General features: G+C 40.1%; 1 protein-coding gene across 3 annotated transcripts in view; it reads left to right on the top strand.

Moving 5' to 3' along the window:
- The first annotated feature begins 212 nt into the window (after nucleotides 1-212).
- zcchc7 (zinc finger, CCHC domain containing 7) overlaps nucleotides 213-27843 on the top strand; it is a 42809-nt gene continuing 15178 nt past the window's right edge. Inside the window, exons 1-7 of one of the 3 annotated variants that reach the window (XM_067498189.1) lie at nucleotides 213-297; nucleotides 2101-2269; nucleotides 3390-4002; nucleotides 4666-4885; nucleotides 24988-25031; nucleotides 25451-25588; nucleotides 25701-25871. In XM_067498189.1, the coding sequence (XP_067354290.1) occupies nucleotides 3481-4002; nucleotides 4666-4885; nucleotides 24988-25031; nucleotides 25451-25588; nucleotides 25701-25871 (1095 nt within the window). In that variant the 5' untranslated portion in view covers nucleotides 213-297; nucleotides 2101-2269; nucleotides 3390-3480. Of the gene's footprint in view, nucleotides 298-2100; nucleotides 2276-3386; nucleotides 4003-4665; nucleotides 4886-24987; nucleotides 25032-25450; nucleotides 25589-25700; nucleotides 25872-27843 lie in introns of all 3 variants that reach the window. The other 2 variants (XM_067498188.1, XM_067498190.1) reach the window with 2 other exon arrangements.

The raw sequence follows: 27843 nt of genomic DNA, 5'->3' as shown, positions 1-27843 counted from the left end.
CTAAATAAAAATAAATCCTAGATTTTTTATTTATTTTATTTTGCCGTTTGGCGTCTATGATGTACAGAATAATTGTGCATATATTTTGCATATTTTTTAAATTATTTTGGTCAGTGGGGTGGTTGGAGGCAGAAAGAGCAGCTCGTAAAATCCTGGGTTTTTCAAAAAAACCAAGTGAAACGTTACGGTTGGCCAACCAATTTTCCTTTCGCCAAACCCGGAAGTTGTTTTCTCCCTCTGTCTAAAAGCAGGAGAGCACCCTCAACACCTGTAACCTCTTCACTTAGTTCGATAAAGGTGAGCTCAACCTTTTAGACTACTAATATAACACGTGTACCGGGATGGCTTTGAATATAGTGACTTTGGTTTCCTATATTTGTTTTCTTTAATTTGTTTGTCACTGTTGTGCTTCATTGTTTACATCCGACCGGCCGCTCTGCTGCTTATAAACACGTGGACAGACATGAACACATGCTAACTGGGTCTATCCGTATTCGGAAATAACACAAAATAGTCTATTCTTTGCGACAGATTTCAGGTTTATCTGTGTTTTGGGTCCAGTCACATTTACAACATGTAACAGTTGCTTATTTTGAAGCTACTTAAAATAGATGTCTAGCTACTAGCTAGTTAGCTTTAAGCTAGCCGGGGCTAACACACGGCTAACTAGTGTTAAGAGTGTTCTGTACTTTTATTTGTCATCGTAATAAAGTTGGGCGTGGGCTGTATGCGCAAGACCCCGTCTTTTTACTCTACGCAGTATGTGGTTTCTGAAAACACCATGCATCTTCAAATGACTTCAATAGTTAAACTCTGCTAACGTCCCATTTGAAGAGGTTAGACACTGTGTTAATGTACGTGGCCGTATTAACACTGGTTTGTGTTCATATTTTTAATGGACACCCTAATAATCCGCAGCTCACGTTAATTCAGGAATATTCACAACATAATCATAATATTACCTACATAAATATCATCCTGGAACTCCGGGTTTACCGTTTCAAAAGCAACCCAGTCATCATTTTAGACGAAAAAACCAGGTCTTTTAATCCATATTGGGCGTAGTTTCTACTTATATTATACTTTCATATTATTCTTGAGTCGTTGTATTCTCCACAATGTGTCTACAAAGTAACACACATCAGCTTATTGGGACATAAAATATATTCCAAAAAAGTAAAGACCCTGAAAGTACTCAACTTTTGGAAACAAAATATACTAATGATCAGAAGTACGTCTCATTCTGAATATTAATAATGTGTTGTATAGTGCTTTGTTGGAATTGGTCCAGGGAATAGTTTGGATAGTTTAGTTTAATTAACTGAAACTGTAGTATTAATGTAGAAGAATTTAAAAATACAAATTGTCCTTAAAATTTAGAGAATTAAGTACAAAAATATATTCCAATCAATATTGTATTTTTGTGAATGATATTCAGGTGTTAAAAATCACATTTTGTGAAATAAAATGTTTTTTTAAGACAATCTTGATATGGATCTCTTTTTTTGAAAACATAACGCTCATATAAATGTAAAACTTTAGAAGAGCTGCACATACACTCTGTTATTGTCAATAAAGAAATTGATAAAATGCTCAAGTGTTAGGAGCCAGGACCAGCAAATGGTCATTATTCTTGCCTAAATATTACTGCAACTAATATTACTGTATTAAAAAAATCTTTATTTCCCACAATAACCGCGAACCAGCAGTGCACAGACTCAAGCTACGACATAGAATTTAGTTTATTTCTATAAATTACGTATGTGCTTATATTAGTGTGCTGCTACTAACATGTTAGAATGTCTGACTCAGTAAAGCACTTCATCGTGAAGATGTGAGTTGTCCCTCAATAGATCCAACAAAGCCAGCTACAGAGTCCCAAATGATATGATGATGAGATGTTAAGTACAGCTTGTGCCACACATTTCCGAGCAGGTGTTCAATTCGGCATGATAAGTAAAAATCCTGCGTTGGTGGATCATGACTGTACTGGGGTTTTAAATATGGTGCTGTACCGAAGTCATTTGCCAGGTCCAGGTCCCTTTGCACTGCTACACTTCTGTATATAGTCTATATATAACTTTCACTTTCCTTCACCAGCCGGTTGGGCTCTTCTTCTGTCCCCTTAATCCCTGGCGGGCAGCTTGTGACTGTCTACCGTGGCGCTTCTCTGGTGTGTGCTGTGTGGGAGCCAATCATCTCCAACCATCATAGCACAGACACGCAGGAGTGGACAAAGCAATGGGCCGGTGCCCCTTCTCTGCTCTGTGTATGTGTAAGAGTGTGTGTGTGTCAGTTACAAAGACAGAGACTGCAAAAATTAGCAGGATATGTATTTTACAGAGACTAATAATTTTTTTTATGTTTCCCACATTAATTCAAAGGGGACCTAATGCTTTTGCATATAACATGCTTGTTGAAAAAAGTACCTGACAGGTAATAAACTTGGATCTACAGCAAGCTATGTCTTAAATCCAATGCTGTGATAAAATGGTCTACAGGTTTACAAAAAACGAGTGCAGCTAAACCGTGCTGTCTCTGTCTTTTTTAGTTTTGTTAACAAGACCTCATGGACTTCAGAACTGAAGCCCTTCTTGTATTTGAAGCTGGCCTGTTTTTACTTGTTCTTTAGGGCTGTAGATGATAGCTTTTTTTAATGTTTTAGGGAGGCGTTAAAGGTAATTTTCATTACCTATTGATCTGCAGAATATTATCTTAATTGTGAAGTTGAGTTGTCTGTAAAATTAGTCACAGTTCCTCAGAGTCAAAATTGGCAAAGAGGCCATGTCATAGTTTTTTGGTATTTTTGAAACGTCCTTCTTGTAATGTTCGATACTCATATTAACATGACCACATTTCCAAAACGTGGAATGAGCTTATGTAGGACAACTAACCTAAACGCATAAAGATTATCTGTAAATTTTCTCAGAAAATGGGACCTTTAAACTCGTTTTGTCTGACCAAACTTTCTAAACACAAATTAATGCAGTTTATTTAATTGATTTACTTACTTAAATAATTGAATTGAGAATGCAACACTAACAAAGATTTGTTGTGATTGATTGCTTATGTAAAGATATTTAATGTTACTGGTGTTGATAGTCTGATAACAATTGATTAAAACTGTTACCTTTTTTTATGTTATTGGCCAAGTGATAATGACATTTTTAGCAACAACTTTAAGTATGTATTATTAATACTAAATGGGTTACACAGCAAAATTAATTGGGTGTTTTAAAGATTTTTCAGTGTTATTATTAAGACATTCTTACAGCCTAGTTTGTTTTATAAATTACAATAGATATGTAATAATAATTATATAGTAATTATAATTCAGTTAATAACTTTAAACAATTTTTGTCTTCTTTTGTGTGGTGTTTTTCCAGTAGGTGGCTTCAGCCACTGAGGTCAGCTTCAGCCCAGGTGTGAGTGTTAGTCTGTTGTGTGCATGTGTGTGTGTATATCAAGTGTTTTAGGGTGATGTACTGCACCTACCAAGACCGTGACAATTTAGAGGATGATCTCTACCATGATGATGATGGTGACTCTGAGGGATCAGAGGCCAACAGCGAGCTGGAGTTTCACCTCTACAGCCAACTACACTATTCCTCTAATGCTGGAGAGATGGAGGAGCTGGAGGACAGAGGAGAGGAAGCAGAGGGCAAGAACAACCAGCTGCTGGAGGTGACTGAGCCGCCTCTAGATAGTGATGGAAAACTGGAGCACAATGGAGAAAGTGGGGCTCCGTCATCTAATATGAGGTACCTACAGCAACACACGAAGAAGAAGAAAAAGGGAGAGAAATGCAATAGGCACAAGAAGGGGAAAGGTGATCCTCAAGGTCAGAAGCTGTCATCATCACTTTTTGAAGAGGTCATTGTGATTGACTCCAGCCCTGATGTTATCTCCATTTCTGAGGACGATACTGGAGATGATGAAGGAGTCTGTGCCTTAAAGGGTAAAGGCTTACACCAGCTGCAGACTTCCACCCCAGCACAACAGGTAGGGAACAGAGTAAGATGCTGCAGGTCTTTGACTTTTGAAATTGTCTCTTGTGTTTTTGTTACAGTGTGCATTGAAATTGTGGGAATAGGTAAAGTACAGCCTACCCAGACAATTCATTTATAAAGTATTTACCTTTATCTGTCACAAATCAACGAAGACCAGGAATAGGCCCCAAACATCATACTAGATTAATAAAAATCTGGACTGTTTGTAATGTTGGCTTATGAAGTAAGCAGGGATTAAAAGGTTTAAATCCACCACACACAGACACAGCAGACAGTTGAGCAGAGAAATAAAGGGGGATACAGTGTTATATCTCAGCAGTTAAACTAGTAACAGGTTTTTATGAATAAGCCACAACTGAACCTGTTTGGTGCTTAACTGTTTAGCGTGTTTATTGACATAACTTTCAGAAGATGTCCCCAACACATTCTGACCAATATAGTGGGGCATTTACTAATAATTTCAGTAAATTACTTGCTGCCATAGCAGTGCATTGCTTAGACTTTTAAGATTAGTAGAATGTTTTCTTGCTTTAAAAACTGTGGGTGATTGGACTTTTATTATGCTTGAGTTCAGTTCAGACTAATGTGTGAATAATGGTGCAACAAGAGAGCTTTGTATTCAAATCTACTATTTGGTTGTTGTTTGGTCATCAAGGGAAACCAGAAGCAGAACAGGAGTCTCACCGTGCCAGAGATTGTGGACTTGAGCAGTTCAGAATCTGATTCAGTAGAGTCAGAATCCGAATCTGAGTCTGATTGTTCAGAGTCATCTGACTCAGATGGCCTGGAGAACTGGATGATTCTGGGTCGAGGGCAGCAGGATGGAGACCAGTCCATCTCACTCAACCTGGAGGGAGGGTCTGACAGCAGTGCAGGTTTGAATTGTGTTTATACCTACGTACTGCTGTACTGACCATGTTGTGGGTTGTACACAGCTTTCTGATATTTTCTATGCATCTGAATGTGTGTGTGACGAGAATAGAAGAAGTGGGAATTTTTATGGTCCAGTTCATTCAGAACACTTAGCCTGCCTACAGCACATTGATACAGAGTGGGCACAGCTATGGGCTATGCTGTGTGCATGCATGTTTGTATGACATATGCAGCCTGTGTCTGCATGCTTCTGAATTTGTAAGCTTTTAGCATTCCTGGCACTGTCTGCCCACTTCCTCTCTTCTCAGATGCATCTTAAAGTATGTTTGAGTGTGTTCAGTATTGATAAGTGTGTGCAGGCTATTGCAAGTGTCTATTTGTGTTTATAAAATATTCCGCTTCTAATCAGCATGCATGTGTACATACACACACACATACCAACAGTCATAACGCTAATGCAAAAAACAAACAAACTGAGAGACAACAACGCAGAAGGACAGGGAGGGGAGGTCGGAGTAATCAAAAAATGAATAAAAATGTTCTCTGCAAATCTCTTCAGATCTACACATTATCTTAACCTGCAGCCTCAGCAACATATCCAGCTCCCCCTCCTCCACTCTTCTACCTAATGCTCGCCCATCTTATTCTTTTATCCTATTTTCTCACTATTGTGCTCTCTCTCTCTCTCTCTCTCTCTCTCTCTCTCTCTCTCTCTCTCTCACTCTCTCTCTCTCTCTCACTCACTCACTCACTCACTCACTCACTCACTCACTCACTCACTCACTCACTCACTCACTCACTCACTCACTCTCTCTCTCTCTCTCTGTCTCTCTGTCTCTCTGTCTCTTTCTCTGTCTCTCACCATTTCTTCCTCATTTGAATTTCCCTGGACTGGTGTTTCTGCAAGAGTGCTCACTGCCTCCTCTACACACAACTGTGGTAAAAGAGGGGGCCTGGTGCTGGTGGGAAGGCTCAAGCTTTTGACCTGTTTTTGGGAGGAAAGGAGGATTTTAGGTCTCTGTTTCTCTTTCTCTCCATGGCTTTCTCGTCTGGCTTCTCTCTGTGATCTTTGGAGCTTGACCTCATGTCTGCACATGGGGGGCCATGGGTGTGGTGTGGAAAGGGTCTTAAAGTGGGAGGGTTGGGGGAGGGTTTGGCCAAAAAAAGGGAAATGAAGGCGAGGAAATTTTAAGGACGAGCTTCAATAGTTTTGAGCTGTACCCCAATTCTATCCTACACAGTTAATATCAGGGGTTTAGATTATGTTGTGTTTTCACACTTGGAAAGTGAGAAAACATATATTGTGATGTCATGAATGTGACTAAAGTCAACAATGAATTGAAAGATCAATGAAAGTCTTATTGCACCTTAGTCCTCTCTGCCATAGAGCTCCACTCTCAAAACACTATGACTATGTTGATATTTAATTTGTGTCAGTCCTGCTGCTGTAAATGTTCCCAAGAACACAAAATGTTAACTGATATACTGTATTTCTGAGCTTGTCTGACTAACTGAGAGTTACAGTGTAGAAAGAGGAATTTGGTAACAATAAGTGAGTTTTAGAAAATGTAAAGCAGGGTCTTTGACTGTAACAGAAGTGAGCCACCTTGTCTGAAACAAAAGACCACCTCTATCTAAGAAATTCACCTAAATGAATACAAGAACAGAAGTAATAATGCATTTGTTAAAATGTTTTTTTCCAAATACAAAAAGCAATTTTTAAAACATTTTCCTCCATGTAAAATTTAATTGGCAGTGGTATTGCAGTTTTTGCAAAAGAGTAAAGTGCCTCATAAATGCAAAGCACAAACTTACACAGTTGATGGACATTTTGTTTATATAGTACGTACTGTGTACCCTTAGCTGAGGGTTTGAAGCTGGAATGCAGTTCTCCACGTCTCTACTTCTGTAGCTTTAATACTATTTAAAACTAGATTGTAAAGTGACTTTTTTTCTTTTTATGGGAATTTATTTCATATTTTCTGCAATTTTAGGTTAATGAGATATGGCTGGTTGAGTTTTTATGAGTAAAGTACCCATTATATCCATAACCCATAGGCATTGGATACATATAAAGATTGATTTCTGTTTTTAAAGGCCATGCTGCATGTTGCCTTCTGTAGTCTGGGTACCTAGCTTGTCTTTTCACATTTGTGTGTATCTGTGTGTGAGTAACAGGTTTGCACAACAGTGACTAATAGTATTTGTACGCCTAAGCCACATCTCAGCAACACCATCAAATCACATTCACTACACTTTGCCTGCCCCTCTCACCTACAGAAATTGAATCCTTTCATCCTCTTTCTCATTTTGTATTACTTGCAAGTGTCACATGTTCACATAACTTTACAGTCTAATCTTTTTTCTCTCCCTCACATGTAGTTTTTACCAAATACATGGACACACACAGCCTAAGTGGCTATCTGTCACCTGGCTGTAAGGGGCAGCTGTCGGTAGGTGGATCTTTGGGGACAGTGGATACGGAAAAGAGAAAAAATAGTAGAAAAAGGGGGATGAGTGAGGGTCGTCTGCTTGTCCGGCAGCCATGCTGCAGCAGCCAGATGGAACATGAGAGAAAAAACTGTGCTTCCAAAAATCCAGCTCAGTGCCTCACCCTCTATGAATGTGCGTGTACATGCCCGTGAATAAATCTCGGGTGTAGGCGGGGTGTGGTGAACCTAAACTTGAATCATAAGTGGTTAAACTTCACTCAGTGGTCACACTTCTTTTCCCTCTATGCTTGTTCCCCAAGTTCTCTTTCTCTGCTTTTTTTTTTTTTTTTTGTGGTCCCTTTGGTCTTGGTCATTGCACACCAAACTTAGTTTGAGGCTTAGAGCCAGCTCTGGCTCGCTATCAGGGTGGCCGATCACATCACACTGGGTTTGAATGTGTGTGTATTTCACTGGAAGTCTTAAAGGTTAGCTCTCTTTATCACACTTAGAAGGAAGGTAAGCTCTTCTCTACTCTACTCTACAACTAGCCCTAAGAAAAATATTACAGTCTCAATCTAACATTTTCTCTTTTTGTGTGTGTGAGTGAGACACACTTCTCAGTTGAAATTCAAAGACCTCAGTTAACCTTTGTTTGCTTTAAAGTGTGTATCGTTTTCCAGTATACAGTAAAAACAAAGTGAAATATAGATTTAGTTTGCATCTGTTTTTGTTGTTGGTGTTTGTGGCTCTGATAATAAGTATGTTTATGTTCATGGCATCAGTATTATAAAATGATACAGTGGCATGTTGGGTACCGAAGTAGGGGTGTGTGTGTGTTATGGGTGTGTGGGTGGGCGGGCGGCACAGCAGAAGGGAGGCATGGATAGGATCAGCTCTTATCTTGGCTGCCCAGTGCCACACGAGGTGTAACGCCACACCCACGCTACCACACAGTGTGTTTGAACAGGCACACACACACATGCACATCGTGAAATCGCTGTGCCATATTTTGACTTGTATTATCCAGTTTTTACAGAAGATATGCAAATTTTATGACACTACTGTGTGGGCCTAATATTAGTGTATGCAAAATAAATTGTACAAATTCAGTTGAAAGCCAGGTGAATTTGTCTACATAAAGCTTTTAAATGAACAACCATTTGACACGACGGCCACTTAAATCAGATAAGAACTGTAATCTGGTAAATAATACTGCAGTTTCCTTAATTTAAAAAGTCTTTTTAAAATTGTCTTTTTTTGGTGACAACCTTGGTCATGTTTTTTATCATTACTATTGAGTGGTCAACTTATTATCTTGTTGAAAATAAATTTAAAATTTGGTCTTTATTTCATTATTTGCTTTTGTACAGATTGGTTTTTGCTTTTTAGAGACAAAGATGATTTTATTTAGTAGCAGATGGCATTTGCTGACACAGAAAACAGTGACTATAATGTAACTGCTTGGCTTTGAGTATTTTACAGAATGACTTGCATGTACTTAGTGTGAGATTACAGACAAGGTTCCTGTGAAACTTTGCTTTCAATTATAATAGGTATGCACACTCATGAAGTTTTAGTAAATGTATTCTTCTATACATTCTTTTTCTTGTTTGTCCTTGTCCTTTCTTTTATCTTAGACACAGGCCCTGTAGTACCCCCAGTGTGTTTGCAAAAACTGAGGAACATTACAAGTGAACAAAGGGAAGAAGGCATTAGAAAATTAGGCCAAATCAAGAGGAAAATGAAAAATCACTTGATTTTTAAAACCAAGGAAATTTGTTTGGAAGGATGGAACACAGAGGTCAGCATCAGTCAGAGGGAGAGAGAGATGAGAGTGGGTTAGGTAAAGTGTATGAGACAGGTCTTGAAAAGGATCGGCCATAGTATTGCTGTCGGTCTCCAGGCTAAGATCTCAGAGTGGCTCAAACACGGCTGGATCTCTGTCTGCACACACTGACATCCGGTGCTGTCTGTCATTCTTGTCTGGGTGTAGCTGATGGTTCTACAGGCTAACCTTCTTGACCTCGAACACTTGTTCTGGTATGGCTCCATTCAAAACCACATCTCTGGTTTCTATGTCAAACTCGTGTTAAACAAAACAGCTGTTTATCTTGTGAGCTCTTTCAGATTCATAACGTGTTGGCCACATTTGAAACGGTTTGTTTGAGGCTTTAAATTGATGCACTTTGCATTGTCACAGTGTTGATGGATGATGGATTGATTATAAAATAAATTTGTGCACATTGGATTGACATCAGACTTTGGTTCATGTTTCTGGTCAAATTTGATATTGGCAAAAATAATAATAGTTAATAATAATTTTAAGAGTATAAATACATTTTTGTAAAGGTTTTATGGATTCATTATTTTTGTGATATTTTCTTCATACAGAAGAATTATTATTAGTAGTAAATTTTATTTTAGCTGTGCCTCTTCTTCTGTGGTGCAGAATGTCTTAGGTTTCTTTTGGCCTGTTATGTAGAGTTTATTTATACCACCTTTATCTGCATCTGGAAGGCACAAGCCATCCTGTCTGAAAGTAATCTTTGTCAAAATAATCTATGAAAATTTCTCTATTTTTTCCTGGAAACTTTGACTAAAAAACACCCACAGACTTCTGCGGTTGCGGCTGCAGGTGCTCATTTGTATTAATGTTCACTGTTTGTTCTTCACAGCAAGTGAGGGTCAGCAGTTAAATATAATCTAGTAGAGAGTACTTTATATGATCTCATCAAACGTATTGAGCTCATATTTAGATTTCTTAAAAACCGACAGAGGGAATTTAGATTTTAAACTTGAGTCTATTTACATGTGTCTTATTTTTCGCCAGTGGTTTATTACAGTAGAGAAGACACTGGTTAAAGATATTTATTATGGACTGTGATAGTTTAATATTTTGTGTTCTGGAAATGAGAATTTTAGAGTGAAAGTGAAGGTGTGATGTGGGATTGGGTGGTGTGTGTGTGTGTGTGTGTGTGTGTTTTGGAGTGTGAAGGTGTGTGCATCTAAAGACAAAAGTGTGTGCGTGAGAGAGAGCCGGTGTCAGCTTCACCACGCCTGAGGTGAGCCCAATAACCGTGCCCTGGCCCACTGGAACGAAGTTTCACCGTCTTTAGTTCCGAATAGAGAGAGAATGTGACATTAAATGTAGTTTTCAGCACAGTACTGTTTTTATGTGGCGCTTGTAAATTGTGGTTTTGATTTTCTGTTTTTTTGTTGTTGTTGTTTGTTTGTTTCTGCCAGGTTCATTGAAAAAAGTGTCAGGATGAGTTTCAGATTTCTATTATTGCAGACGCACACAACCTCCCTTTTGTAGAAACTGTAGCCTGGAGGAAGGAGTAATAAACTGGAGACCAGAGGGTCCCTACTGTAGTTTTAATGTGAATATGTGTTTGTGTATAGAGGAGTGGGCTGGGTGGGTAGAATAGGGAATCCCTGTCTACTACTTTAACCTTTATTTAAACAGGATATCCCATTGAGAGCAAGAATCTCTTTTCTTCTGAGACTTGCAGCAGACATTGTGCCCTCAAGCTACAGGATAAGACATCTAGACGAATACACACATGAAAAACACACTCATGTATGATTAAATAAAACTTCTAAGCCTCAACACCTTAATCCTACATTGTATGTTCTTGTTGGCAGCGTGTGTAAGAATACAGTGGGATTTTAAATTGTAGTGTTGCCAAGTGCTTTTCTGTTTGCGCTGATCATCCTCAACCAAATTTTTGGTCCCCTGTGCTTTTTTTTTTTTTTTGTGCCACATGTCTGGTCCTTTAAGCAGACCTGAAGAGAGAGAGATGAGGGAAGTGACAGAGAGGAGAGTGGTGGAGGGAGAAAAAAAATTACAATTACCAATAATAATCATTATAATTAAGCAATCACTTAATAGGAAATCAAATTATCATGGGGGTGACAGTGGGACAGAGGGAGGTCACCTGGGACTGTATTCATTTCTGTTCTTTTATTTGGCCGAAGAACTTTCCCCTCATTGTCTTCCCTTGGTTTTTGAGCAGGGAGGGGTTGTTGAGAGGGCTTTATTAACTGGTAGCCTAGGGTGGTGATATTTTTTTTGTTGGTGATGGAGGAGTTGAGGGCAAGGGGCTGGAGGGATGAGTATTAATATTAATACATTTTTCTGATGTGGGGCAAGTGGGGTGGGTGAGACAAGGTGTGTGTGTGTGTGTGTGTGAGTGGAGGGGGGCAAAGGCAGTCATGGATCCACAAAATCACCCTTCTTCAACCCACATCCCCACCCCCCTGTGGTGCCTTTCGTCTACTGCGGGCAGCAGTGAGAGCTGTTTTGGAATCAGAAGTTCAGTTTAACAGTCAACAGGATAAGAGAGAGAAGACAAAACACACACAAAGACACGCATATAGGGTTAGTGCACTTGCTCGGCTATGCAAAGGGTTGCCTAATAATAGCCGGGCAGTGTTTTTCACAGTGTCCCAGAGGATGGCTGTGTGAGTGTGATTCTTGGCAGTGTACCACAAAGACACACACACAAGTGTGCCTGTTTAGCAGTTTCCTCTCCAGAGGCTCCTGGCAGTGTGTATGTGGCCATTCCAAGTCTTCTCCCCATGTCTCTTAATTAAGGCACTCGTCAGACAGAGACCAGCTGGGCCTGGTCTGGCCTAGCTGGCACTCATCACCCTCTTCCTCCTGTCTTTTTCTTTCTCTCTTACTCACTTTCTCTTCATTTTTTTCTTTCTTCTTCTATGCTGATGTTGTTGCCTTTTTCTCGATTTGTATTCTGACTTATTTCACTGATATGTGCTTTTCAATGCTCTATATCTGCGCTTAAATTTGTGACGTGCACAAGCTTTCCACCACACCTTAACTTCAGTGAAGCGTTAATTAGGATTGAACGTGGTTGAACGTGCATAACACTTGGCTTTTGTCATGGGAGGCAGTGCCACTGTGCAACAGTTTCTTCTCTGTAGGACAGCAGAACGGTAAAAATGCCCTTATTAGAAAAAGGTACTAAGTACAGTAAATTTTGATGGTGATTTATTTATAGGAATAAGATTGATGACTTACTAAGTTGAGTGCTTTACAAAAATTACTGAAATTGCTAAAATACAAGCTGTTGAGGAATTCTCACAGCCTATAGTAACCCTTCCCAGGTTGGTGTTTATTTGGCCACATACCCTTTGAAAACTGGCACTACACAACAGACTAACACATACATTCATACTAAGATGTGACTCGTTTCTGAAACCCTTGAATATTAAAAAAATACATGTATATGACCATTGTTGAAATGAGCAGACTAGGCATCAGAGATTCAACATCAGCGTGTATACACATCCACACTTCTGCCTTTCTTTTTATAACCTTTTAGTGCCACCCCTTCCTCCATCCATCCCACCTCTTCGCCGCTCCCATTTCCAACCATCCTTTTTTACGAGACCAAGCCCTGGCTACGCGGCTGTTGCTATGCCAGGTTTGCAAGGTCAGGGTTCATGATATAGGCCTGCCTGTGCTAATCCAGCTTGTATGTGGGATTTGTTTGAGAGGGCATACAGCTGACCGGGAACATTGTGCCCATATTGGGCATATTCAGACTTTCAATAGAGAGGCTTTATGTGTCTAAATGGTGATTATCAGTTGGGGCAAAATGGACCAGCTTCTGTATGATTAGCTCTCCTTCCACATTTGTGTACCAGGTTTATAACATTGTATGTCTGTGAATGAGGTTTGAGTCTTTGCTAGTGCACGTGTTTCTGTGTGCACACATGCCTGTGCATTAGCACACCTAGGCTGCCCCTTTATCCGGGGGATTAAGGGTAAATGAAATGCTGAGATTCTTGCAGCAAGCGACCGATAACGCCGAAGTCAGCATTGGGAGAGAAAATTAATTATTGAGGATAAAATCAGAGGAAAAGAGATAGTTACCAGCTCATTGGGGAGTTTAGTCATTGATATTTTGGTGCAGGCTTCCAGACAACATGTAGAGTTCATCACACTCTTAATGTGAGACTAATTTTGTGTGTGCAAGTGTGCGCACATATACCTACAAGCAGGTATTTGCAAACTTTTGCAGGGTTTGGCTAGACATCTTTACAAAGAAGGTCTTTGTTTTTAAGGCAATCCTTACATACTGATGATAGTTTTTAATTTTATTGTATTTTATGTATTTACTTTGTGGATCAGGTTCTAATTCTTAACAATATGTATAAACCAATATAACTATATACTAATATTTATATTAACTATATAAAACTTTATAATAACTATATTTGATTGGAGAAACTGGTTGAAATAATTTTTAATGTACAGTCCAGGTTTGATCTAAGGAGGGTTTCTGAATTTCTGTGACTACTAAATATATTCCAATCAGCAGTAAATCGTATTTATCATGATTATAGAATTTATTATAATTGTTTAATATAAAATCTTCAAAAACCCATTATACTAGTAAAGACCCTACTATATAGTGGGCAATATGAAAAGATTTTTTAGGTACCTAAACAAAAGACAATCTCTGTATTAAAGAGAATCTGGGTCAAATGAAGATTCGTTGTTTAAGTTTTAAAACTGTAAAGTAACAATGTAAATATATATCACAAAAATCTGTCAGCACTAAATTATTTTTTCAATTTATTAAAATTCCTATAGACAACAAAAAACCACCACACAAGCTTGATTTGTTAGATTTTCTTTTTCTCTGACTTTTGACTTCTGTCTTTTGTCTAAATTGTTTAATGGTTAAGCTAGAAACTTGTGTGCTGTTATAGCTTGCTATTTCTGATACACAGATTGCAGCAATAAATGTCATGATGTTGCCTGGAATAGTGTTACATAATTTTTTTTTTTTAAAGAATCCTGTGTCACAGAATAAAAAGACAAATGGACAAATAACCCGACCATATAAGATATGCTGTACATGTGTATGTTTGTGTGTTTGTGTTGTCCAGCATGTACGTATATAAGTGCGTGCGTGCACAGGTGCAACACATATCTGTCCTCTGAGTGCAGACTGATCAATAGTAATTGGGTTGAGTGTCTCAAGCCTGTTTCTCTCCTTTGTGTTGTGGACCTATTGTGGGCTGACTCTGGACCAAAAGGGTACAGGGGAGGAAAAGAAAAGAAAGAAAAAAGGGGGGAGACAGAGAGAAGAGGAGGGGGAGACAGAGAGAAAATGGAGGATGTTTGCAAGTCGACGAGCATGACCGACTCCCTCAACCAAATCTCCGGATATTTATTCAGCATTACCCACTAATCTAAAAAAATCTTCCTCCCTCTCTGTCTCTCCCCTTTTCTTTCCATTCACACTCCACATTGGAGGGATCTGATGAATGTGTGTGCTGGTTTCTAGAGAGGGAATGCTGTAGGATGATCTTAAAGAGGTGTGATAAAACAGAGAGATAACTTGTTAAGATCTATTAACAGGATTCTCACCTCTTCCTCTCTTTCTTCCTCTTGCTTACAGACACAACCACACTCCCAGAGTATCTCTCCATTCTCCTCCCTTGCTATTCTGCCTCTTGTAACTTCCATGAAAGCGATGTGTGTTGAGTGAGGGCTGGAAGCTCCAGCGGTATTAGCAGGGAGGCTTTAGGCATAAACTCTAAGGTATATTAAAGCAACGGCCCTGTTGTTCATATAAACACGCCAATTCAATTTAGCTTGCCCCACGGGGAATGGGATTTCAGCAGCTATCGAGAGGGTGAGGGAGGGATAGAGGGAGTAAAGAAGGGAGGGTGAGTGCTGGCTGAGGTAAGCCAGGAAGAGAAGGTGGCATGAAGGCATCTTGATAGTAGACAAGGGAAGAGGGAGTGGAAGGGAAAAAGGCAAGATCAATCAGAGATTTGGAAATTGGCATATGGGAGTGGCATTGTGTCTAGTTGCATGAATTCATTATTGTTGTTGCATTAACTACCATGACGTAAGTGTGTGTGTGTTTGTGTGCATGTGCATGCCTGCAGTGATGAGCTCCTTGGACACATGTGCAAAGACACGCTTACAAAACTTTCACCCTGGCAGACGGTGGGGCTGCCAGTGTCTGTGCGCTATTGCACGCTTGGTCAGAGTGTTGTGTGGGAAACCCCACAGTTATATTATTCAATCCAAATTCAAATGGGCTTGTCAGGAAAGCTCCTGCTTTTTATTACCTGTCAGAAAAACCAAGGGATGGACGGAGCAGAGGGGAGCAAATTAAACGACAGTAAATAAGGCCCCCTATCTCCCTCTACTCTCGCCCTGCCATTCCTCCCTGTGCTCAATTTTGAAGATGCACACACATGTACAGATTTTGACAGTGTGTTGTTCAACTTTTATATGTAGTTTACCTTAACTAGGATTTATCTGTCACTCAGATACAGAAAGACCTAATTATTTTGTTCATCACTGAATACTCAGCCAATTGGAAATCAACTGAGGTGAGATCTGGATTTGATATTAAAGGAGAAATCAGAAATTTTTCAATATAGATTTTATTCACGTTTGGGGTATATAAATAAAGAATCATGGGAAATTAAGGCATACCTTAAAAAACAGATTGGGGGGGGGGGTCTTAAAGATGAGCAGTGCATGTGGAAAAGATTGATGGCAAAACATGGTGTTTTCCCCATTACACACCCACAGTAGCCTCCTCCCATCATGCCCCTTTCAGCCAGGCATAACCTGTGCCATCTGTCTGCCCCCCTCTTCCTCTTCGCTTCCATCTCTTTCCTTTGCACCATCTTCTTCTCTGCTCTTCCTCTCCTCCCTCCAGAACTCCTTTTGATTATTTAGGCCTTGTTCTGCCACCTTTGCTCGTTGATAGCATTTGGAAGAGTGTGGAGTGTGGAGGAAGTGTTTTCCCTGACAGACAGAAGAAAATTTTGTCAATACTGCCGAAGTTTCTCCTAAAGTCACCACTGATGGTATGGAACCAGTGGCTTCAGTTTGAGTCATTACTCATCATAAGTTATTTTAGAGAGGTAAGAATAAAGGCAGAGTGATGCAGTATAGCCCACATTTCACTTGGATTGAGACAACCTTAAACTTCTAGGTCACCACAGCATCCCATTGTTTTTGAGATATAATAAAATAAGTAAAGATTGTTTTTTTTTTTAAAAAAAAGCAGTTTCAGCTGTAAGTGTTTTGTTCCTATTCTCTCCTAAATCTATCACAAACCTTCAAATGTGCTGGGTAAAAAGGACAGCTGGATGCATTTATAAACTGTATTTGAATGAAGTGATAAAAGAGCCATATTAGGAGCTCCTCTTCTAATCCCCCATTGTTCTTTGTCTGTCCTCTGTCCCACAGAGGGACTGCTCTAATTAAAGACTAATAATTGTATTGTTTTATAAAACCTATAGAGACAGAGATTCTGCTCTTCAATCATTCACTCTCTCCAATGTAGCCTGCCCACTGAGGGCTATCTCTCACGATGAAGACTATAACACACTGTGGCCAACTGTTCTGTGTGTGTGTGTGTGTGTGTGTGTGCGCGCGCGCACTGGATGGAAAAAGACAAATCTAAATTTTAACTTTAAAGCACCGTTATTTAATTACCCCAAAGGCTGTGGATTTGAAGGATTGAAAGTGTGTGTGTTGTTTGCTTATGCAAATGTGTGCTTCTGTCTGGGATTATTTCAGTTTTTCAATTTGCCCTCTCTCTTCAATACATGTGTGCATGTGGGCATTCATATGTGTTTTTATGTGTGTGTGACCACAGAGTCACCCCTTATTGGTTGCCCTCTGCTGTTGCCACTCCTCTTCCCCCTAACACACATATACACACACATACGCACGCATGCCGAAGCGCCAGCAGATAAAAAGGCATTATGGTAAATTCCACTTAATGACAAATTTTTAATTTGGCGAACAGAGCCTGGTGAATGGAGCTTAATTACCGGGGCCAGAGATCCCTCGAAAAAATAACCCCCTCGACGTGCCCAACCTGCCCGATAATGGAACGCTCTGCAAAATGCCTCAGATTAACCAACGCCGTTTATCTCCCCATTCTCTCCCCCCTTTCTTTCGCTGTATAATAACAAAAATAACAATCATGAAAATTCTATCTGCCTCCCAGCCCCCATCACCCGACTTCTCTCTCGCACTCTCCTCCCTTTCCGCCCTCCCGCCCACTGCCTGGCTCACTCCCGCAGGAGGAAATTCATCAAAATGAAATTGAGGTTGCAACTCACTGGTTTTATTAAAATATATTTGCCCCTCACAGACATTGTGTGCTGGTGTTTTACTGGGTTTTGCCAGCAGTAACAAAAGGGGCATCTGAAATAATTTGGTCAGTTTTATTAGCAAAATTGTATTTGTTGGTTTACACAAGTATAATACAAACACTTGTTGACTAGTATACTATTCTTTTATTCAACTTGAAGTTAAACATCTAAACTGACTTTCCCTAGAATAAAACATATAGTGCACTTTCTTATAGTGGCCCATTGTAGCCTGTAAAATGGTAAATGAGTATTGCAACTAATGTTTATTTTCATTATTGGTGGGATAACAAAATGCCCAGCACAGTTTGCTAACACTCTGAACTAGGTAATGTTTGCTACTAAAAAAATATCCCTACATCCCTTGACTGATCAATTTATCAAGTAGTTATCAAATTTACTTTGTCATCTTGGATTTTAAAAATTATAAATTAAAAAAAATATATAAAACTTTTGCAATATGATATAGGTTGTATTACCTTTGTGTATCCAAACAATATTTATTCCAATAAGGAGGTTTGCTTTAAAGGGTCGGACTTTTCTTTTCAACAAAATTACCAACAACCCCTAAATCAGTTTCTGTAATCTCCAGGTTCAAAACTATTGAAGTCAAAGTCTGAGTCACTGATATAATTTTATGTTGAGTCATCATTTGATCTTTATGACTGTAAAACCACTATTTTTATTGTTAGGGAAACATACACACACACAAGGGCGAACCTGTACTTTTTGGATTGTACTCCTGTATTGTGTCAGAGGCCCAAACCATCCAAGCAGATTCAGAATTATTTCAATTTTATTTTATTTCAGTTCCTCTTTGAAACCTAGATGCATGATTAGTGAGACCAGCAGAACTGGTCATGAGTCAGAACTGTTTATTAAGAACCATTCTGATTAGCAGATAGATGGAGACACATTATGAATTTGAATTAAAGGTCTTCACTAAATAGACAGCTAACGGATATTAAAAAGGCACACTGACTACCTGTCTGCTGTCAAACCCATGGATTTGCAGTGGCTCGATTTTGGATAACTTGAACATGGTTATGACACACACACACATACACACACACACACACACACACACACACACACACACACACACACACACACACACACATCTTGGCCTTCTCTGGTCCCTGTTGTTGTGTACCCTGATTGGACCATGTGGTTGCCATGCGTTTGCCAGGCCGCGCCCCTGCTGCGTGGTAATTGGTGTCTGTGGTGTTGCCGCGTGGCGAGGGTGCTTTGACTGACAGGTTTGGCCACCTGCCCTGCCCTGGCTGCCAATGTGGTGCAGGAGGGGGTGAAGGGGAAGGGAGGAGGTGGCAAAGGCTGGCAGGGGGTGAACATGCAGCATGTCACGGGGGGGGGGGGGGGGGATAATCAGAGAGGCTGCGATGAAATATGTGATGGCTGCACACAAGACAGATTCAACAGGGACCAGTATGATGGCATCTGCTTGTGTTCTGCTTTTTCACCAGCTGCAATGGAGAAAAATGTAAATTACTGATCATAAAACATCTTTTTGTCTTTCTTTTTAATATTTACTTAGATGTATTTGTATGGTAAGGTATTGTATTAGGTTTACACCCACTAAACTTGATTTCTTGTTGGTTTATAATCTATTTAGACAATAGTTTAGAGAATAGCTTCTCTAAATTATCACCACAACACAAAAAGATCAGAATATTCCTTTTTGGAAACTTGGAAGGATAAGATCTTACTGTTTGGATGTTGGACGAAGGTAGTGTATTGACTAGGTTTTTGTGGTCATATGTTGTTGCCCAAAAATGAAGGACAATTTTGTAGCCTTGCAATGTTATGCCAGTAATCGATGAAATAAATCGTCAAAATCTAATTTTGAGTCTGTGTTCACGTCAAACCTCAAATTTGTCAGTGCCAGTTGTGTTAAGATTCAAGTATGTGGTGTATTTGGTCTAATTTTAGGCTTGTGCAAAACTATATGAAGAGAAAGAGCACTTAATATTGGCTCTAAGGCAGGGGTCACCAACATCAATCAATGTTGGTAGCCCGCAAGGACCACATGAGTAGCCCGCGGGCCTGTTCTAAAAATAGCTCACCATAGCGCCACTTACCAATGAGTTGCATCTAATTTTTTTGATACTATTTTTTTTTACCTCACATTTGATAGTTATTGTGAGAAATCATTAACATTATCTGTGTCTTCACAGAACATAATAATTTAATTATTAATAATAACATAATTAACAGTAAATTGAGCAAATTTGTCATTTCAAAAGTGCGTATTAAACTGGTAGCCATTCACATTAATCGGTACCCAAGAAGTAGCTCGCAGTTTCAGAAAGATTGGTGACCCCTGTTCTAAAGCCTCAAAAACTTAAGATCAATCAAAGTGTTAAACATTAAATCTTGAATGAATCTGCTCATCACGAAGATTTGTTACAGCAGTACAATGGTCATCATATTTTCATTCATATGCAAAATTTTCCCACCTAATGCCAATGAGAGCATAGACTTAAATCTCTGAGCGGAATTGTAAAGGAATTTCCCCTGTAAATTATCAATCAATCAATCCAAATAAAATCTCCTGCTTCAATTTCAAATGGGCCTCTCCTGCCCTTTAGTTTATGTCCTGTGTGACAAACATTTGCGCACATTCACATTCACACACACAGTGTCTATCTCTTGTTGGTCTGCAAATCATTTCATGTTCTCCACCTAATGTGCCCCCACTCCTCCACAAACACTTGGCCCTCCTCTACCTGGATGCTGTTTGCTGTCCGGTGGGCTTGAAATCCAGCCAGCTTCTCTTTTGTAATGTTGTAATGTGCTCCATGGCCCATGCCCATGCATTTTCAGCTTCCTCTCCTCTCTTCTCCTCTCACTGTTCTTGTTCATTTCACTTGTTCTCCAGCTCTCTTTCCCATTGTGTTTTACACCCTCGGCCAGACTTTTCTGTAACACAAAAGAGCAGAGTTAGAGAAAAGCTGCGCCTGTGCGTGTCTGAATTAGCCAACCTTTTGGTGTGTTTATCCTTGCACAGGGTAAGAAAGCCTTTCTTTTCGTGTGCACACACACACACACACACACACACACACACACACACACACACACACACACACACACACACTGCCCACCCACCCTCACTGTTGTGTATGTATAGTGTTGCTAATCCAGCACTGTCACTTCAATATCAAACATAACCTCCATTTGGGGAATCAAGGCCTCTTTTTCTGTCCCATTTTACATGGGTGCTTATGTGCTTTGTGTGTGTGTGTGCACCCAAGTTAGTTGTGTTGATAGGTCAACAGCAGTGAGCGGATTGTTTGGGATGTCTGTTTACTTACTTTCCGTTTGCCCTCTGACGTTTGGATACTCGCACTGCAAACACACACACCTTTCTCTTAATACTACAGTCAGAGATCAGCTCAGAAAAACAGAGATGAGAGAAGAACAGCTGTTGTTACTGAACAACATGAAAAATTAGAGAAAATAATTGTGTAACAGCTTCACGTCAACAGTGTCAGGGACAGAAAATAAACATTAACAAGGTTCGGTGTGTGAAGCGAACTATTTCCACAACTTGTGTAGCGTATGAGCAGTCAGTAGACTAGCACTACAGACACTCCATGTGGACACACATTTTTGGGCTGCACACAAACATCCACAGAGTCTATAAGGACCCTAACAGGTGTGGAAAGTGACATAACTATAGCAGAAACACGCATGTAGAGAGTATGAGTCAGCTTTAAACGTCAGGACAGTGAAAGAGGGATGTTGTGAGGAGAGAGGACAAAGCAGCTTGTAAATCCCACACACACAAACAGAGGAATAGGAACTGGTTAATGGTTACAGTTGAGGGATCTTGTCTTGTAGAGACTACACACTACAAAGTGTGTGTCTTGACATTCTTAGTGTCCTCCTTGAGTTATCAGATTTAAAACACCCTGTATGGACCTTGTTCAATGATAAGGATGATGCACGAGGTCCCCTAATATTTCCTTCTTTTGTGTGTGTGTGTGTGTGTGTGTGTGTCACCCCAGGAGAGCTGGGTGTTCACGGTTCATTAGCCACACGTACACTTCCATTCTGTTCGTACCGGTAGAAGGGACAGATTCAAAGCATCCACACACACTCACACTCTCTCTCTCTCTCTCTCTCTCTCTCTCTCTCTCTCTCTCTCTCTCTCTCTCTCTCCCTCTCTCTTTAATACACACACAATTCCTCTGTTTTGTTCTATTTGATGAACTGGCACGCAGCCTCCTCCCCTCTCTTCCTCATCTCTTAGTAATCAGGGTACCTATGAGACAGACAGGTAGCATCTGTCACCTTCTTTCCCCCTGATCTATCCCGTCCTGTGTTTCTCCCCCACGTCTACACCAATGTGTTGAATTTCCCTTGACAACAAAATGATGTGATAATGCACATGTTGTCCCACAGTATTGAAATTAGTGGACCTTGGAGAACTGGAATTCTAAGTAAGATTTATAAAGATTTTCAGCAGCTTGACCAAGTTTGAGTATCTGGAGTCCATGTTTTTATCATATTTAATAAAGGTCCTCCTCCACTTCCTACTGAGGGATCACATCCATTTCTATTGTGGGATCTTTGGATTTAGACCTCTTAGATGTCTGCAAAAAATGTTTCATCATTAGATCTTTTGAACATTTGCAGTCAATATGGCGGAGGCCTCTCTCGAGTCCGTTCAGCTGCTTGGTGAAACTGCTGCCATCTGCTTATTCAGCTCCAGACTCCTTAAGATCTGTTGGGCCATGATGGAGCGACCGGCTCTGATGGTTTGGTTTTGAACAGGGCCTCAAGGTTGATTAGCATTTTTTCACCCAGTTTACAGACAACAGCCCCCCCAAAATGTGTTTGATTCCTCGGCCGTGACAAAGAGCTGCACCCTTTATCCGTGTGTGTTGGTGAGATGGGGGGGCCCTTAGATTAAGGGAAAGCTTCCTGCTCTTTGTTTGGGGAGTCCTCCCTGGAGACGCTTTGGGAATGACTTTCGTTGAGTCACTAATGCCTACTCACACTGCTACACACACACACACACACACACAAACACCTTTTATACTCTTGGCTTTTTTTGGGGGCTGCCTATTGACTCTGAGCTGTTTGTTGAATAACACTAACTATGCGTGCACACACACACACAACTGCACATCACATGGGGGCCCCCAGTGTGTTCACAGTAGGTGAGCAATGCAGAGGTTCCCCCATTCACTTCTCTCTACTCAACTAACCAAAACTAACTACAGTAGAATAAGTCTTACTCTAGCGTGACAGTGAGAAACAACACACATGCATTGACACAGGATTCTGATCCTAGTAAAACATCAATGCGGTATAAGCACTGACAAACACATGGGGAAGAATTTAGTTGAAAACAGTGATATGACCAATAAAAGGTATTTAAAGCCTTAATTAAACACACCACAACAATAGCCACAGATTTGACAGTCAGCTTTAGTTACACTGTGGTTTGTAGTCCATATACATGTCAAATGCATTTTGGATTAATCAGGAAAGAAGGTAAAGTTACATCACACTAAGTTAACAGTAGGACTGGGGTGCCATCTTGTGAGGTATGTGCTCAGACTGCTTTGGCATACATTTTATTTTTCCCTGTAAAAAGTGGATCTTAAACATCTTTCAATTTTATGAAGATGAACTAAAGCAGCACTCTTCTAATGACCCTCTATGGGAGTAGCACTGACCCACCTTGGCGATGCATTTCAGAATCATTAAAGAAAGTCACACAGGGTTGGCACAATCTGGCTTACATAAATACAATTTCAACACGGCATGGTGTCAGCTTTACACGTTCTGTGTTGTGTTTACTCTGAGAACATCATTCTCACACACACTGACATACAACTTTCTCTTTTAAAAGGTCTGTTTAACTACAGTAGAGCCAAAACTAACTAAATACTTTGAAAATACTTCTCCTTGTCCCCCTGCGTGAAAGAATTTTTTTATTTTTTTGCTTTGACTGTTAATTTAAAAGTTGCTTTTATCTTGTGCAGGTGTTTCAGGTTTGTCACCATACGTGGTACTTTGCAGTAGAATTTCTGAAAACACTGGAAAAGGAACAAGGAGAAAATGTTATGTTTCAATTCATGTAAATCAGTAAAAACCTATCCAAAAATACTTTTGCATAATGAGTCCTATGTAATGAAACTGATTCAATATCACACATCAGTCTGTCATCACGTTTAGAACTTGACAGTGTGCAGTTCCGACATGACTCTGTGAAAGATTGAAACATCTATTTAGAGGAGATTTAAATGGTTACATCTTTCTACATTAATCTACCCAGAGAAAACCTTGAATCCTGTTCAAATGTAAAAATCATCCAAATTAGAGTCACAAACTTCCCACACTGCAGCGGTATAACCAAATTACTTGCATTTGTGCATATGTGTGTTTTTGGAGGTGAAGGTCGTGGCAGAAAGAAACCTCATCCAAACAGCAGCCATTTTAATTTGTTTGACAGGGAAGAGAGGTGATAACCTCCCTCTGCAGCTGCACACCCCAGAAGGAGAGAGGGGAAAGAGAGGCACTAAAGAAGGAGAGAGAGAGAGAGAGAGAGAGAAAAGCAAAGGATGGAGAGCTGAGCAGAATAGTGATAAGAGGCTGGATAGAGAGAATCAGAAAAAGGAAAAGAGAGAGGTGTTAAGGAGAATGTGATATTTGATTATGGCTCAAGGCTGTATGTTTGTCCAAAGGCTAAAGACTGTCAGCCAGCTAATCGTGGGGCTTGATGCGTGGGTGTGTCTGTATGCGTTTGTGAAAGCATGTGAGCCTGTGTGGGTCACTGCTATCAGCACATAATTTATGCCGAGTACACGTGTCCGTGTTTTTCCGGGTGTGTTTGTGTGTACACTACCATTTCTGGATGTCAGTTACAGTTGTGTGGGTCTGAGGAGAATACAGTGGTCTCCCTGAGGGTGCTGTTAGTGCCACTCTCATACAGATGTGCTGGGCTGCTGCTGTGTCAGTTTCAATGTGTGCAAGTGTGTGTTCTCTTATAGGAAACTTTCTCCTCAGGGTTTAAAGTTCCTAATAGGTTTGGAAATTGTTATAAGTTGTTTTTCCTATGGAGCCGAGTGCTTCCAGATCTTGCCACTTCAAATAACAGAGGCTGTTGAATCCAAAATCACCTCTATTGTCTGTAGATTTATGCTTCTATAAACAGTTATTTCCTACTTACGGAAACTTATAAGTCCAGCTTGGCCTGCTGTGCAATGATACATGTATTGCAGAACTGGGGTTCTTAAGGGATTCTTAATATGCAACATTAATCTTCTCTTATTTTAAAATCATCTAATTTCGATTAGTTTGCCTTTCTTGTATTTATGTGTGTGGTTGATGTGAATAATTTGAATCTGAATATTTTCCAGTTCAAGAAAGCTGCAGTTCATTTATAGCTTTATTAAAATTATGAGCCTGAACATACAGCAGTATTGGCTAGATTTTTAAATTCATGTTTATTTTGTCTCTAATGCCAGAAGAAGAAGAGGACAGCTGGTTGGTCTCTGACAAGGACAAGGAAGTAGGTGGAAAAGAGTAATAGTATGTTTTGTAAAAAATCCTAATATTATGTGAATATATGGTTGAGTTATTTTGTAAGATGCAGACTGTAGTGCTGTAGAATTGCTTTGTCATACTGACAAGTTATCTGACATAAAAACTAAAAATGATCACCTTCATGAATTGCAGGACCACATTAATTCATGTGAGTGTAGCAATTCCTAAATGCCTGGATAAATATTGTTCTATTTAATGAGAGCTCAAATAACTCGTATAAGTCATAAGTCCTGCATGACTTAAAATATTATTTTACTGTTATTGTACACTCTTATGTAACTGCATGAACAAAAGGATTATAATATTAATGGACACCCAGGTTGATTTGCACAACACCAACAAGATGATTTTAACAGCGCGAAACTGGATGTTTTAATGTTTCAGGCTCAGATAAGTAACAAAGACAGAAGTGCCAGGATAGCGGTGCAGCGTGTGTCAAGTAGATACTATACGGCCAAAAATATCCACTGTAGAAACTGCAGCAAGACTGGACACCTCTCCAAGAACTGCCCCGAGCCCAAAGTCAGTTCCACTCACACTGCACAGTAGCATATACAGCATAAAGTACATAGAACTACAAAAAGTCTTATGTCTATTTCTGTGTGTGTGTCTGTGTGTGTATTTGTGTATGCAGAAATTGTTATCCTGCTTCCTCTGTGGAACTCCAGGTCACCTGGTCAGTGAATGTCCCAACAAACACTGCAACAACTGTGGCCTACCTGGTCACCAGTACAACTCCTGCAGTGAGAAAGCATACTGGCACAAGCAGTGTCACCGCTGCAGCATGAGGGGTCACTTCTTCGATGTGAGTATAGCATTGTCTTTTATTACATTATAGTACTTGCAAAGGCGAGGGCTCTGAGGTTCTGTTCAATTATAAAAAATATGTATAAAAAAAAATATAGCAGACAGTGGGGCCATTAATCATTAATATACATGTGTGCGTGTGTGTGTATACACACATATAGGTAATGTGTTTCTGTAACGTCTTCCACGTCACAGAAGGGGTTTTCGCCAGATTTTGGAAACTGGCCTCGGGCTTTTTATCCCCTAGGCAAAAGGCCTGACTTCAATAGCTATTTTCATTCCATAGCTGGTGAACATGGTGGAGATCAGGGCTCAGCACACCTGTAGTATGTGACTAAAGTGCTCATTAAAGCTAATGTAGGAAGATGGTGATCGAAAAGGATGGACACTCCTGCAAATGTAACTTATTCTAGGACCTGAAGCAGTAAATGGAAAGGAACGAAGTACTACAGGAAAATATGTACGTGTTCTGAAAAATCTATTTTTACTTAATATACACATTAAGAAGCACCAACAAATGTGACTAACTACTTGTATTTCCTTTCCAAAACCCCCTTTTTTTCACTATTTTCCCTTTTTTCCCCCTCCTTACCCCTTTCTCCCTCACTGCATTTTTTTTCTCTCTAATAATGAGTGACCAGGGGTCAACACACGCTGCTGTTCACGTTAATTGATACACTTCAGCAATTACAGCTTAGTTATGTCTCTGCCATGCTGCATATTCCAGCTGTGGTCTTTGTGTGTGTGTGTGTGTGTGTGTGTGTGTGTGTGTGTGTCTGTGTGTGTGTGTGTGCGTGCGTGCGTGCATTCTAGAGTGTTGGCACTGAAGGGTGAATCTAATGACCATCAATGACAATTATCCTATCGCAACGTTCATTACCTTGCCCATTTACACTAATGCCATAGAAGACCATGTCAGTATGTAGGAGCCTGCCTGTGTCTCCCCTACCTTGCTTTCTCCCCCTCTCTTTCCTCCTCTCTCTTACTTTCACTCGCTCTCTCTCCGTCAGTCATGTACTGTGCTCTGTGTAATGGATGAGTAACCAGGTGAACACCAGAGGGAGAGGGGAGACCAGGACACACATAATCATTTTTTTCTTTCTCTCTATCCTCCTCTCTTTCTCACCACTTCTTATCAAATTCTTTCTCACCGGCTCGTTCAGATCCTTTCATTTTCATCTTGTTCTTACCTCCTCCTTTGCATATTGTTTTCAGCTCTAAGCCAAGGTGCAAAGTTGTGTAGTATTGTAATTACCCTTTTCTTTGAACGCAAAGCTTTTTTTTCCCTAACACTCCTAAATTATACTGTATGTGTTTGAGAGAGAAAGAGAGTCAGGTCTCTGTCCCCTGGGCCTTTCTGTGTCTCTCATTAAAGACAGACGGTTGACGGAGCGCGAGTGTGTCGCTTGCCTCGCCTGTCGCCCCCGACAACAACACACTACCCCGGCGGTCTGAAGGGAGAAAGCAAATGGGAGGGAGTGGGTGTAGGGGGTTGTTGAGGGAAAAAACCAAGCTAGATGAGGAGTGATGGAAGATACAGCTGTTGAAATACAAATTTGTCTTTATTCAGATCTAAACAGCACAAAATAAGCCAGACAAGTGTCTGCCATTCGTTTCAGGCTGCTTCAAAGAACAGGTCTTAAACAAGAACTTCGGGCTGAAATGGTTTGTAATGTTATGTGAGTTTACATATAATGCAGGTTTATATAGGAAATGTTTAGTGTAAGCAAAAAAAAAATAAAAACATAGCTAACAAATGAGATTCCCCTACTCTCTTATTTAGTCTCTCTCACTCAGTAGGTGTGTTAGTAGATAAATCTTGTTGCCTCCGGCAACTGCGGCATTTTCAATTTCCCAGTGGGAAGTGGCAGCGTTTGGGAAAGGATGTCGGAACACCATAGCGAAGCCCCGGAGTTAATGCTTTAGTTACACCAGGACAAAACAACTGACTGCCTTACTTACAGACTGTT

Source organism: Channa argus, chromosome 3, assembly GCF_033026475.1.
Source record: "Channa argus isolate prfri chromosome 3, Channa argus male v1.0, whole genome shotgun sequence".
Taxonomy (NCBI): domain Eukaryota; kingdom Metazoa; phylum Chordata; class Actinopteri; order Anabantiformes; family Channidae; genus Channa; species Channa argus.
This window is presented reverse-complemented; position numbering and strand designations above follow the sequence as displayed.